The 15480-nt window shown below is 38.2% G+C and overlaps 1 protein-coding gene across 5 annotated transcripts in view; it reads right to left on the minus strand.

Annotated features, from left to right (window-relative positions):
* Nucleotides 1–15480, minus strand: part of ZCWPW2 (zinc finger CW-type and PWWP domain containing 2) — a 154916-nt gene that overhangs the window by 93728 nt on the left and 45708 nt on the right. For all 5 annotated transcript variants that reach the window (XM_086720593.1, XM_086720590.1, XM_086720595.1 and 2 more), the window contains exon 3: nt 5222–5567. In XM_086720593.1, coding sequence (XP_086576719.1) covers nt 5222–5562 — 341 coding nt within the window. In that variant the 5' untranslated portion in view covers nt 5563–5567. The remainder of the gene's footprint in view (nt 1–5221; nt 5568–15480) is intronic.

The following is a 15480-nucleotide window of genomic DNA, read 5'->3' on the forward strand; positions in this document are numbered from 1 at the left end:
GCATCCCTGGTGTTTCCTTGTGTGTCCAAATTTCCTGTTCTTATAAGAATACTAGTCAGATTGGTGTGGGGCCCACCCTAATGGCTTATTTTCACTTAGTCACCTCTTTAAAGGCTCTGAATCCAAATACAGTCACTTCTGAGGTTTGAGCTTGAAAGTATGACTTTCTGGGGACCACAATTCAGCCCACAACAGTAAGTGACAGAATAAGAACATAAATGTAGGTATTTAATTGAAGGCCTCTTATGTATGTGTTGTGTGTGTGTGTGTGTGTGTGTGTGTGTGTGTGTGTGTGTGTGGTGTGTGTGTGTGTGTGAATGTGTATATGTATGTTAACGTGAGTCCATCACAGTCTCTCTATGAAAGAAAACATCTTATATTCTTCATGAAGAATAGCTAACTGTGAATGAAAACAAGGTAATATGAGGCAGAGTATCCTAGCTTTGAGAATGTTAAGTATGAGAATGCAATGTAAAATAGCAAGGGATTCTAGGAAGATAGTGCCAATGTTATTGTAGTTTTAGAATCTCCTGAAATTTCCCCATAAGTACAGGTAGAACAACTATAATAGCAAAGCCAAAACCTGACACACAACATCTATAACAAAACTAAGTGATAAGCTATCCACATAAACTACCAAAATAGGAGCAGGCAGGTTCAAACTACTGACAGTTACAAGACCCACATATTACTAGCATCTGTATGAGGGGAAACAGTGGGAGGGGGAAGGCAACCAGAGGTCTGATGGGTTTGTGAAATTAAGAACCTCAAAACTGAAAGAAGTACTTATTGAAAAGTGCAGCAAGTCAACGTGAGCACAGCAGCCAAACTACGAGGGGGGTTACAACAAAACCTGAAGGTATTAGAGCAGTCTGGGCCCTATGAACACTTAAAACTAACCAACAAAAAACTCCCTTATCAGGACAAAAGCTTACACTGATGAGAAATTGCTGGAAGTATAATCCAAATCAAAGAAGAAAGGATCAATACAGATAAAGGAAAGAGAAGGTACAAATAAAAGTGGGGATACAACACCAAAAGCACCATCCATGAAAAAAAGATGGGTAAGTTGGACTTCATTACAATTAAAAGTACCTGCTCTGCAGAAGACATTGGTAAGAGAATGAGAAGATAAGCCACAGACTGGGAGAAAATATTTGCAAAAGACATATCTAATAAAGAAATGATATCCAAAATACACAAAGAACTCTTAAGCTCCCCAATAAGAAAATGAACAACTGAATTAAAAGATTGGCGAAAGATCTGAGTAGACATCTCACCAAATAAGATATACAAATGACAAATAGGCATATTAAAAAATGCTCTACATGACATGTCATCAGGGATATACAAATGAAAACAACCACGTATGTCCATGAAAATACATAGGGGAAACTTAAATGTATATCACTAAGCGAAAGAAGCCAATCTGAAAAGGCAACATATCATGATTACAATAATATAGCAATCTGGACAAGGCAAAACTATGGATACAGTAAAAAGATCTCCAGTTGCCAGGGGTGGTGGGATGGATGAATGGTGAAACATAGGAGATTTTTAGGCCAGTGAAACGATTCTGTATGATACTATGATGGTGAATACATGTCATTATACATTTGTCAAAACCTACAGAATACACAGTACAGAGATCAAACCCTAATGTAAACTGTGGATTTTGGTCACCAGTGATAGGTAAATGCCGGTTCACACACTGTAACAAATGTGCCACACTGTTTTGGGATATTGATGGTATGTGAGGTTGTGTGGAACAGGGGAGGAAATATGTGAAAAGAAAAATGCTAAGAAATTTCAGAAAACAAGTTCGTATTTTTGATACTTTGAGAAAATAATAGAATAAGGGGCTCTGGGTATACGATTTAGACAAAAAGGCTAAAGAAAATCTATTCTGCAGATTCCAGTTCTGGACAAGTTGAAATAGACTCAATTCTCTATATTCTTCCCACTAAGTACACCAAAAATTTCTGGGTATTATATTTCAAACAAACATAAGAATATTCTAAAAGATGAAGAGAAAATAAGCCAGATAAGGACCTTGGGACCTGAAGAATGATATGACAGGGAGCTGCCTGAGTGTTCTTTTTGCCTCATTATCTCCTAGATTGGGTGCTAAAGAAGCCAGCAACTCAGAGACACCAATGGGTGCAAAGGAACAAAAAGTCCATATGAAGCCTGCTTTCTCAAGTCAAAGGACCAGCATAGGGAAAGCCTAGCAAGACAGAAAACTTTTAAGCAATAGCTGGGAAAACAGCTAAATACCATGGAAAAATCTGCAATCCCAACTCTATCCCCATCAACAAAGGTCAAGTGGTGAGCCTACACTTCAATACACCCAGCAGTAATAAAGCCCCATGTCCTTCCCACTCAGGTGGTGGCAGAAGAGGCCTACTGGGAAGCTGGAATTGTTATCACCTTCCAGCATTAACATGGTTCTCCCCCCATGGTATCAGTGGAGGTGAGTAACAAGATACTCTACCTCTCTCAGCCAAGTTGGTGACTCGGCTCAACTCTCATCCCTGCCTACCAGTAATGAAACACCCTTCCCTTCCAAGAGACTAAGTGAAAGCTGAGTAGAAAACCTAGGCTTCCAGGGGCGCCTGGGTGGCGCAGTCGGTTAAGCGTCCGACTTCAGCCAGGTCGCGATCTCGCGGTCCGCGAGTTCGAGCCCCGCGTCGGGCTCTGGGCTGATGGCTCAGAGCCTGGAGCCTGTTTCCGATTCTGTGTCTCCCTCTCTCTCTGCTCCTCCCCCGTTCATGCTCTGTCTCTCTCTGTCCCAAAAATAAATAAACGTTGAAAAAAAAAAAAGAAAACCTAGGCTTCCAACTGCCATCTGGCAGTAACAAAGAGGTTCCCTTATATCCCTTCAGTGCAGTAGTAGGAGCAGCCTGCTAAAACAGATTTAAATAAAATCCAAAATGAAAATAAATAGAAGATAGAGAGAACCAAATGTACATTTTACAGTAGAAAATACAATAACCAAAACAAAAAAATCAATGGATACTCTCAATAGCAGAATGAATATGAAAGAGGCAAGAATCAGTGAACTTAAAGTAGAAATGATCCAATCTGAACAACAGAGAGAAAACAAACTGAAAAAAATCTCTTAAAGAACAGAACTCATGTCATATAAAATGAAAGAGACACAGCAAGAGTCCCTCCAAAGCAGCTCCTGCCCCAATACAGCCTGCAAGCAACTCCAAGGGGAACTGGTACCACTCCAAAATGACTTCTGCCCCAGGGAGAGGGGAAGATAACCACACATATCAGTGCCCCCACAGTCCCAGTGGCCAAACTTTATAGCTGGCAGCACAGAGAGGGTGCCCTGTTGATCAGTCCAACTGTCGACCCAGCAGGCAGACTGGGGACAGACATCTGGGGACAGACACCACCCAACCACAAGCCCATGACAACCTAGACTGACCCCTTAATGGCACAAGGACCAAACGTTGCCTAGTGCACCCACAAGCAAAGTGGGCCACTGTAGCCAACTGGACTAAGGCAAATGCAACTCAGCCACATTAGTAGGGTGCAAGCAAATCACACAGGACACACCTCTGTTTCTGGTGAACAGGGAGCCTTGCATTATACGCCACAACAGGACCTCCTCTTCATAAGGCCACCACTTTCAAGATCGGGAAACATAGCTGACTTCATTAATACATAGAGACAAACACAGAGAGTTAGACAAAATGAGGAAACAGAGGAATATGTCACAAATGAAAGAACAGTACAAAACCACAGCAATACAGCTAAATGGAACAGAGATAAGTAATATGCATGATAAAGAATTCAGTAATGGTCATAAAAATACTCACTGGACTTGAGAAAAGAGTGAAGGATCTCAGTGAGACCTTCAAGAAAGAGCTAGAAAATATAAAACAGAACAAGTCAGAGATGAAGAACTCAGTAACTGAAATTAAAGAAAAAAAACACACACACTAGAGGGAATCAGTAGCATATTAGATGAGGCAGAAGAACAGATAACATCTGGAGGACAGGGTAATAGGAAGCAAACAAACTGAATAACAAAAAGAAAAAAGAATAATAAAAAATGATAACAGGTTAAGGGAACTCAGTAACATCATCAAGCATAATAAAATTTGCATTAAGGAGTCCCAGAAGGAGAAGACAGAGAAAAGGGGCAGAAATTTTATCTCAAGAAATAACAGCTGAAAACTTCCTTAATCTGGGGAAGGAAACAGACACCCAGATCCAGCAAGCATAGAGAATGCTCAAAAAAATCAACTCAAGGATGTCCACACCAAGACACATAATAATTAAAATGGCAAAAGATAGCAATAAAGAGAATTTTAAAAACAGCAAGAGAAAAAACAATTACATACAAGGGAAGAAGCCCCATGAAGCTATCAGCTGATGTTTCAGCAGAAACTTTGCAGGCCAGAAGGGAGTGGTCATGATACATTCAAAGTGCTGAAAGAAAAAAAACAAACAACAAAAAACAAAAAAACAAAAAAAGCCCCAAAACTTGCAACCAAGAATACTCCAGCAAGGCTATCATTCAGAATAGAAGGAGCGATAAACAGTTCCCCAGACAAACGACAGTACATATTGCACACTTGGGAAAATCAGTCTAGTGTGGGAAACGCTGAGCTATACAATAGTAAATCTATAGAATCTAAAAGAAAAAAAATATTTTGGGCATCTAGTCAACAATTATAGAATATACATTCTTTTCAAGACAGACTATGCTGGGCCATAAAATAAGATTCAAAGAAACTGAGTACAATATATTTAAACTAGAGCTCAATATCAATAAGATATTTAAAAATCCCCAAATATTACATAACTTAAAGATACACTTCTAACAGCTCATTTGAAAGAAGATAATCACACAGAAAATTAGTAAATATTTGAAACTAAAGGTAATAAAATACAATATATCAAAATTTGTGGGGTAATAGCTAAAGCTGTGCTTAAAGATAAATTTATAGCTTTGGTTGCCTATTTCAAGAGGAAAAAGGATTTAAACCAGTTACCTAAAGTTTCTAATTTAAAAAATTAGAAAAAGAAGAATCAGACCCTAAAGTATCAGGAAAATAATAGTGATGAGATCAGGAAACAATAAATAAGAAATCAGACAAATAGTAGAAAAAAGTTGATTGTTTGAAAAGTTTAAAAAATTCATAAACTTAGCAAGACTGTAACTCAATGGTTTATTATAAAACAACAACAAAAACTTTACCTTGGCCAACTCTGTAATTTTACCAAAACCAGACTTCCAAGAGGGAGTTGTGAATAGACAATCTTAAATCCACTTTGATGAAGCTGAGACTCTTCAGGAAAGTCTTCTTCAGCAACAGAGCACTTATTGTATCTTGAATCAGTGTTCATGAAGCAGTACCATGGTTTATTGTGATCAACTCTGGCTGCATCCTCACTTGACAACAATCTCCACTTCAAACAGCTTTCATACTCACACTGAACCCACAATTTGTTTACGTACATACTGTTTTCCGCTGAGGAATCCATTGCAGCATTACAGTATTCTATTACCATCCAATTTTTCTTTTTCCATAAATGCATTTAATCTGGAAAACCAGAAGAAAAGAATAAATATTCAAGAATATGAGGAAAGAAAGTTCAAACTAAAATCAGAGAAACAGCTCTATTATACCTTCTTTGTCTACATCTTCTCTATCCCATAAAGACTATACATTTTGAACAATGTATGTTTCCACCTACCCAGAAAGAAAGGAACAAAATAGAAGCATCAATTGCTCTGGGCATAAAATGCTTCAAACTTAAAAATAATTTTTTAAGTAACAAATAAAAATAAAAATAAGTATGACCATTTTTACAGAGAAAACTGAAGCTAAGAAAAGTAATTTGTTTGAGGTCCCAGAGCTAGGATATGGTAGAGCTGGGATTTAAAATTTTTTTTTTTTCAACGTTTATTTATTTTTGGGACAGAGAGAGACAGAGCATGAAGGGGGGAGGGGCAGAGAGAGAGGGAGTCACAGAATCGGAACCAGGCTCCAGGCTCTGAGCCATCAGCCCAGAGCCTGACGCGGGGCTCGAACTCACGGACCGCGAGATCGTGACCTGGCTGAAGTCCGACGCTTAACTGACTGCGCCACCCAGGCGCCCCATGTAGAGTTGGGATTTAAATGCAGGCAATTTGGCTCCAAATTCTGTGGTCTTAACTACTTAAGCTGTACTGCCTCTTGGGATGTATATATATATGTATATGAAATTATGTGACAACCCTTTTCTAGTTCTGACGAAAATCAAGTGTAACAAAATATTTCACCATATCAAAGTTTTAAATCTCCTTTTAAAACTAAAGGAATCTTTTGCTTATACAGTTTTGCCTTTTATCCATTAATTCAAGTGGTTTGAAAAAAACATTTCTCCGAGTATTTTATTATAAAAATTTTTAACATACAAAACATTAGAATTATATGATTAAGCCTCCAACTTCTAGGCTCAATAAGTATGTGTGTACTAAAAATAATATAACTAAAATAAAGTAAAAATATTAGCAACTTATTTTGCAATAAAAACCTACTTTAAAGAATGATGTCAATATACCATATTCATGAGTTAGTAAAATACCATTCTCCAAGTATAAGCACCATTTAAACAAGCTCTTAATTCATGAGTTAATCGTATGTTTAGAAACTCAATTACTTATCGTATTACAGGGTCACCACAAATTGCTTTAGAAATTTGCCAACATATGCCAATAGCCATGGCTCACATTTTGTTTTTACCTGTTAATACTGCTCGTGTGAATGTATCCACAGAAAATAAACTTACAAGAGACTATTCTACATATACGAAGACCCAAGAATATTTAGTGTGGCACTATTTATCATACTGGAAGAGTGGAAAAATCTGAAAACATGAAGACCAAATCTTCTGGAAGATAAATATAAAATTTTGCTAATAATATTAATTAGAATCATTATTTTTTTAATTTTTTTAATGTTTACTTATTTTTGAGGGAGAGAGAGAGAGAAAGAGAGAGAGCATGAGCAGCGTTGGAGCAGAGAAGGAGACACAGAATCCCAAGCAGGCTCCAGACTCCTAGCTGTCAGCACAGAGCCTGGCTTGGGTCTCAAACTCACCAACAGTGAGATCATGACCTGAGCCTAAGTCGGACACTTAACCAACTGAGCCATCAAGGCACTCCGTTAATAATATTAATTTAAGATTTCTGGTTATCTCACTGGTGAGGAAGTTTACAAGAAGCAAGACTGCAATTTAGATTGCAGTTGAAATGGCTAGTCTTCCCTATTCTCTGGGCCACTAGATGGTACAGCAGAAGTTGCTGAGTTCAGACTTCAGAGGCAAATTATATGTGAACTCCTGGTTCGGCTACTCACCAGTTGTCCTTGGGCAAGACATTATTTTGCATTTCACATCACATTATGTGTATTTTCCTCCTGTGTGTGTGTGTGTGTGTGTGTGTGAGAGAGAGAGAGAGAGAGAGAGAGAGAGAGAGAGAGAGAGAGTTTTGTTTATGTATTTTCAATCATTGTATCATCTTTGACTATACTGAGACAGGCATAATATTGAATAGAAGCCATGATGGTAGAAACGTTTTTCTAATTTCAAAGAGAATGGTTCTATTTGACTATAAAATCAAATATGTATATATATATGTATTTGTAGAGAACATTAAAAGATTACAAAAAAATTTTTTTCCTTTAATTACCAGTTTACTATAAGGATTTTTTTTTTGCTAGTCATGAAGTACTGTTGAATTTTATCAACTGCTTTTCTGTATATATTTAGGTAAACAAAGACTTTGTTAAGCCTGTTAATTGGGTATGTTGTAATAATGAATTTATTAATGATAAACATACTTGCATTCCAGGTAAACCCTACATTGTCAAGCGTTAGGAGAATTTTTCTTTAACATATATATTGCTGTATGAAGTTTATTAACAGTTATTTAAGATTTTATATAATTTTATATATAAGATTTTATTTAAGATTTATATATATAAACATATGCATATATTTATAGATGAGATTGGTCTAATAATTTCAATTCTCTTCTTTTTTGTCTTTGTCTGGTTTTGATATCAAGATGAAAATAGTCTCATAAAATGAAGTGCAGAATGTCTCCCCTTTTGGCAAAGTTTGCCCAAGGGAGGAATTCCCAATTCTGCCATACATCTAAGAATTCTGGTGTATCTACTATGTCTCTCATTATGTTTCTTTCACTCTGAAACTTGTTTATATCTTCTTTTTACTTCATTCATCTTGTCCATACTTTTTTTTTTTTTAATTTTTTTTTCAACATTTATTTATTTTTGGGACAGAGAGAGACAGAGCATGAACGGGGGAGGGGCAGAGAGAGAGGGAGACACAGAATCGGAAACAGGCTCCAGGCTCTGAGCCATCAGCCCAGAACCCGACGCGGGGCTCGAACTCACGGACCGCGAGATCGTGACCTGGCTAAAGTCGGACGCTTAACCGACTGTGCCACCCAGGCGCCCCTTGTCCATACTTTTTAAACAACCAGAGTTTGAGTCTCCCCATTTCTTCTTTTCAAGTTTTTATTTAAATTTTAATTAAGATATAGTGTAATAATGGTTTTAGGAGAATTTAGTGAATCATCACTTATATATAACACCCAGTGCTCATCACAATATGTGCCCTCCTTAATACTCATCACCCATTTAGCCCATTCCCAACTCCCCTCCCCTCCAGCAACTCTGTTTGTTCTCTATACTTAAGAGTCTCTTATGGTTTGCCTCCCACTCTCTTTTTTTTCTCCCTTCCCCTATGTTTATCTGTTTTGTTTCTTAAATTCTGCATAGTGAAATCATACGGTATTTGTCTTTCTCTGACTTAGTTCGCCTAGCATAATAAACTCTAGCTGTTTATGAAATCTACATTGTTGCAAATGGCAAACATCCATTCTTTTCTATGGCTGAATAAGATTCCATTGTATATATACTACTTCCATTGTATATATGTATACTTCCATTGGACACTTGAACTTTTCCCATAGTTTGGCTATTGAAGATAATGCTGCTATAAACATGGGGGTGCATGTGCACTTTCAAATCTTATTTTTGTATCTTTTGGGTAAATACCTGGTAGTGCAATTTCTGGGTTGTAGGGTAGTTCTATTTTTAACTTTTTGAGGAAGATCTACACTGTTTTTCAGGGTGGCTGCACCAGTTTGCTTTCCCACTAGCAGAGTAAGGGGGTTCCCCATTCTCTGCATCCTCACAAACCTCTGTTGCCTCCTGTGTTGCTAATTTAGGCATTCCAACAGGTGTGAGGTGGTACTTCATTATGGTTTTTTTTTAATTTTTTTTTAACGTTTATTCATTTTGTGAGAAAAAGAGAGTGTGAGTGGGGGGGGGAGGGGCAGAGAGAGAGAGAGAGAGAGAGACACACACAGAATCCGAAGCAGGCTACAGGCTCTGGGCTGTCAGCACAGAGCCCAATGTGGGGCTCAAGCCCATGGACTGTGAGATCATGACCTGAGCCAAAGTCTGATGCCCAACAGACTGAGCCACCCAGGCGCCCCCCTCATCGTGGTTTTGATCTGTATTTCCCTGATGATGAGTGATGTTGAGAAACCTTTTGTGTCTGTTATCCTTCTGGATGCCTTCTTTGGAAAAATGTCTGTTCATGTCTTGCCCATTTCTTAACTGCATTATTTTTTGGGTGTTGAGTTTGATAAGTTCTTTATAGATTTTGGATACTAACCCTTTATCCAATATGCCATTTGCAAATATCTTCTCCCATTCTGTAGGGTGCCTTTTAGTTTTATTGTTTCCTTCCCTGTCCAGAAGCTTTTTATTTTTATGAAGTCCCAAGAGTTCAGTTTTAGTTTTGTTTTCCTTGCCTCCAGCAATGTGTCTACTAAGAAGTTGTTCTAGCAAGGTCAAAGAGGTTGCTGCCTGTGTTCTCCTCTAGGATTTTGATGGTTTCCTGGCTCACATTTAGGTCTTTCATCCATTTTAAATTTACTTTTGTGTATGGTGTAAGAAAGTGGTCTAGTTTCACTCTTCTGCATGTTGTTGTCCAGTTTTCCCAATGCCACTTGTTGAAGAGACTCTTTTTTGAATTGGATATTCTTTCCTGCATTGTCAAAGATTAGTTGACCATATAGTTGTGGATCCATTTCTGGGTTTTCTATCCTGTTCCATTGATCTATGTGTTTGTTTTTGTGCCAGTACCATACTGTCTTGGTGACTACAGTTTTGTAATATAGCTTGAAGTCCGGAATTGTGATGCCTCCAGCTTTGCTTTTCTTTCTCAAGATGGCTTTGGCTATTTGGAGTCTTTTGTGGTTCCATACAAATTTTAAGATTGTTTGTTCTAGCTTGGTGAAAAATGCTGGTGGTATTTTGATAGGGATTGTATTAAATGTATAGATTGTATTAAATATGTATATTTGAGTAGTGTAGACATTTTAGCAATATTTGTTCTTCCAACCTATGAGCATGGAATATTTTTCCATTTCTTTGTGTCCTCTTTGATTTCGTTTATAAGTGTTCTATAGTTCTCATATTACATATTTTTTACTTCTTTGGTTAGGTTTATTCCTAAGTGTCTAATGGTTTTTGATGCAATTGTAAACAGGATCAATTCCTTATTTTCTCTTTCTGCTGCTTCATTATTGGTGTACAGAAATTCAACAGATTTCTGTACATCGATAGTATATCCTATGACTTTGCTGAATTCGTTTATCAGTTCTAGCAATTTTTGATGGAGTCTTTCAGGTTTTCTACATGGAGTATCATGTCATCTGCAAATAGTGAAAGTTTTACTTTTCCTCGTTGATTTTGGTGTCTTTTATTTCTTTATGTTGTATGATTGCTGAGGCTAAGACTTCTAGTATTATCTTAAAAAGTAATGGTGAAAGTGGACATCCCCATATTGCTCCTGACTGTTGGGGAAAAAAGCTGTTTTTCTCCATTGGCTGGGGGTCTTTCATATATAGCCTTTATGATGTTAAGGAAAGCTCCCTTCATCCCTAGTTTGTTGAGGGTTTTTATCAAGAACAGAGAGTGTATTTTGTCAAATACTTTCCTGCATCTATTGAAAGTATCATATGGTTCTTATGTTTTATTAATGCGGTATATCATCTTGACTGATTTGTGAAAACTGAACCACCCTTGCAGCTCAGGAATACATCCTAGTTGATCGCGGTGAATAATTTTTGATTTGTTACTATCTTGAGAATTTTTTGCATCCATATTCATCAGGGACTTTGGCCTATAATTCTCCTTTGTTTAGTGGGGTCTTTATCTGGTTTTGGAATCAAGGTAATGCTGGCCTCATAGAATGAGTTTGGAAATTTTCCTTCCATTTATATTTTTTGGAACAGTTTAAGAAAAATAGGTATAAACTCTTCTTATGTTTGGTGGAATGCTGCTGGGAAGCCATTTGTCTGTTAGGAGATTTTTGTCTGTTAGGAGATTTTTGATTACTGATTCAATTTCTTTGAATTCTGGTTATGAGTCTGTTTAAATTTTCTATTTCTTCCTGTTTCAGTTTTGGTAGTTTATGTCTCTAGGAATTTGTCCATTTCTTCCAGATTGCCCTATTTGTTAGCATATAATTGCTCGTAATTTTCTCTTATAATTGTTTGTATTTCTGTGGTGTTGGTTGTGATCTCTCCTCTCTTATTCATGATTTTATTTGTTTGGATCCTTTCTCTCTACTTTTTAATAAGTCTAGCTAGGGGTTTATCAATTTTATTAATTCTTTCAAAGAACCAGCTACTAGTTTCATTGATCTGTTCTACTGTTTTTTGTTTGTTTCTATATCATTTATTTCTGCTTTAATCTTTATTATTTCCCATAGTCTGCTGGCTTTAGGCTCCATTTGCTCTTCCTTTTCTAGCTCCTTTAGGCGTAAAGTTGTGTATTTGAGATTTTTCTTGCTTCCTGATGTAGACCTGTTTTACTAGATATTTCCTTCCTATAACTGCTTTTGCTGCATTCCAAGGGTTTTGAACTGCCATGATTTGTTTCATTTTCTTCCTTGTATTTTTTTTCTTCCTTAATTTCCTGGTTTAACCCAATCATTATTTCATAGGCTGTCCTTTAACTTCCATGTATTTGTAGTCTTTCCAAATTCTTTCTTGTGGTTGACTTCAAATTTCACAGTGTTGTGGTCAGAAAATATGCATTGTATGATCTAAACCTTTTTTGTATTTGTTGAGGCCTGATTTGTGACCCAGTATGTTATTTATTCTAAAGAATGTACTACTTGCACTCAAAAAATAATGTGTATTCTGCTGCTTTAGGATGAAATGTTCTGAATATATATGTTAAGTCCATCTGGTCCAGAGTGTCATTCAAAGCCATTGTTTTCTAATTGATTTTCTGCTTAGATGATCTGTCCATTGCTCTAAGTGGGGTGTTAAAGTCCCCTACTATCATTGTATTATTATCAATGAGTTTGTTTATGCTTTTTATTGATTTATATATTTTAGTTATTACAAGTTGGGGGCATAAATATTTACAATTATTATATCTGTTGGATAGACTCTTTTATGATACAGTGCCTCCTTTATCATCTCTTTGTTTTAAAATCTAGTTTGTCTGATATAAGTATGGCTACTCCAGCTTTCTTTTAACACTCATTAGCATGATAGATGATTCTCCATTCCCTCACTTTCAATCTGCAGGTATCTTTAGGTCTAAAATGAGTCTCTTGTAGGTAGCATATAGATGGGTCTTGTGGGTTTTTTTTTTTTCATTTTTATTTTTACTTTTTTCCATTCTGATACCCTATGTCTTTTGATTGGAGCATTTAGTCCATTTACATTCAGAGTGATTATTGATAGGTATGAATTTAGTGCCATTGTATTACCTGTAAAGTTGGTGTTTCTTGAGATTTTTTATCTGTTCCCTTCTAGTCTTTGTTGCTTTTAGGCTTTCTTTCACATTCAAAAAGCCCCCTTTAATATTTCTTGCAGGGCTGGTTCAGTGGTCACAAACTCCCTTAGTTTTTGTTTGGGAAACTCTCCTTCTATTCTGAATGACAGACTTGCTGGATACGGTATTCTTGGCTGCATACTGTTTGCATTCAGCATGTTGAATATATCATGCCACTCCCTTCTGACTTGGCAAGTTTCTGTGGAGAGATCTGCTGCAAATCTTCTTTGTCTTCTCTTGTAGGTTGGGGACTTTTATTCCCTTGCTGCTTTTAGGACTCTTATCTCTTAAAATTTTGCAAATTTTACTATAGTGTGTCTTGGTGTTGGCTGGCTTTTATAGATTTTGGTGGGAGTTCTCTGTACCTCCTGGATTTCAATGTCTTTTTCCTTCCTCAGATTAGGTAAGTTTTCAGCTGTAATTGCTAAAATAAACCTTATACCATCTTTCTCCTCTCTTCTTCTTCTGGGACTCCTATGATACAAATGTTATGCTTTATGGAGTTGCTGAGTTCCCTAAGTTTATATTCATGATCCAGTATTTTTATTTCCCTCTTCTTTTCAGCTTCATTATTTTCCATAATTTCATCTTGTATATCACTTATTCATCCCTCTGATTCTTCCATCCTTGTGGTCATTACATCTAGTTGGTTTTGCATATATCTTACAGCATTTTTCATTTTGGCCTACTAGTTTTTAGTTATCTCTGCAGTAAGGGACTCCCTAGTGACTTTTATGCTTTTCTCAAGCCCAGCTAGTATCCTTATGACTGTTGTTTTAAATTCTGGTTCGGGGGGCGCCTGGGTGGCGCAGTCGGTTAAGCGTCCGACTTCAGCCAGGTCACGATCTCGCGGTCTGTGAGTTCGAGCCCCGCGTCGGGCTCTGGGCTGATGGCTCAGAGCCTGGAGCCTGTTTCCGATTCTGTGTCTCCCTCTCTCTCTGCCCCTCCCCCATTCATGCTCTGTCTCTCTCTGTCCCAAAAATAAATAAACGTTGAAAAAAAAAAATTTAAATTCTGGTTCGGGTAGGGGTGCCCAGGTGGCTCAGTCAGTTAAGCATCTGACTTTGGCTCAGGTCATGATCTCATGATTCATGGGTTCGAGCCCTGCGTTGAGCTCTGTGCTAACGGCTCAGGGACTGGAGCCTGCTTCAGATTCTGTGTCTTCCTCTCTCTCTCTCTCTCTGCCCCTCCCCCATTTGCACTCTGTCTCTCTCTCTTAAACATTAAAAAAAATTTAAATTCTTGTTCAGGTATATTACTTATATCTGTTTTGATTATTCCCTGGCCATTACTTCTATCTCTTCTTGTTCTCTCTTTTGGGATGAATTCCTCCATCTTGGCATTTTGTCTAGATCTCTGTCTTCTCTGCATTAGGAAAACCTGTTATATTTCCTGCTCCTGAGAGTAATGGCTATATTACTAAGATGTCATATACTTCCCAGGGTATGGTGCTTCAGGAAGTGTTTTGGTGTATGCTGTATGTGCTCTGCTGTTGTGGTTTGGCTGCTCTTTTCCTCAAATCAGTACTCTGTAGAGTTTCTCCTTACCTGCAGTGGAGAGTGTTTGGACCTTGTACAGTATGTGGCAAGTTTTAATTAGGTGTGTTTTAGTCTGCTTGTTAAAAAAGGTTAGATCCTATTTCCTCTAGAGCTGAAGTTTTGCAGCACTCTATGGTCAGTAGACTTGGTGCTTGCAGAGGGTTTATGCTGGTCTTGTGGGGGAGGAGCCCTCCTCAGCTCTGGCTTTCAGAGCTTGCCCTTAATAAAACAAACAAACAAACAAATACACCTGCAGAGCTCAGGGGGGCAGGGCCTGGTGTAAGTGGCTTAAGCCTCTACTGTGGGCATTGTGCCTCTCTCTCAAGTACATCTGTGCTGATGGAAGGGGTGAAAAATGGCATCCACCTGCTCTAGTCCCTAGAGAGGGTAGTTCACGCCTGCCACTCTTCAGGAAGCCCTCACGGAAGAGTGAACAATCCCTTCTTGTGTCACAGGCTTCCATCAGATCCCTGCCTTCACCCTTGTCTGTGTCCAAACTGTCCACCTTCCCGGTGGCACAGTGCTCCCGTGTTTTACATCAGGTGTGCTGGCTGGCGTTCAAAACTTCAAATTTTAGGGACCTGGAGTGGCAGGGTGCAAACCTACACTGATCCTCTGGGGAAGGATCATGCCATGCTTGGCTGCTTCCAATTTGTCCCAGAAAATCAGTTCCAGGACTGAGCAGGGGCTTGGGAGTTTATGGTAAAGTGCAGCCAAAAGCTAGCTTCCTAGTTAGTTGCACTTAGCAGGTGCATTATGCTGATGAATGAGGCAGCTCAATGGTGCCTGCCTGGTCTTTTGTCCCCTTAGGGGCAGTGCCACCTCTCCCAAATGCACTCCAAGAAGGAGAACTGTCTCTCCCGGTGGGACCCAGGATAACCTCAGACCACGCTGTCTGCTCCCGGACCTCTACCCTCCTTCTCCAGGAGCACCACCACATCTACCAGGATCAACCTTGGCGATGGTGTGGACTTCTAAAACTTCAGACTTTGAGCTCTGCTGCTTGTAAAAACTTGTTATAATCAGCCACTCTCATTTCC

The sequence above is a fragment of the Puma concolor genome, chromosome C2 (assembly GCF_028749965.1).
Source record: "Puma concolor isolate L17-30 chromosome C2, mPumCon1.1.hap2, whole genome shotgun sequence".
Lineage (NCBI taxonomy): Eukaryota > Metazoa > Chordata > Mammalia > Carnivora > Felidae > Puma > Puma concolor.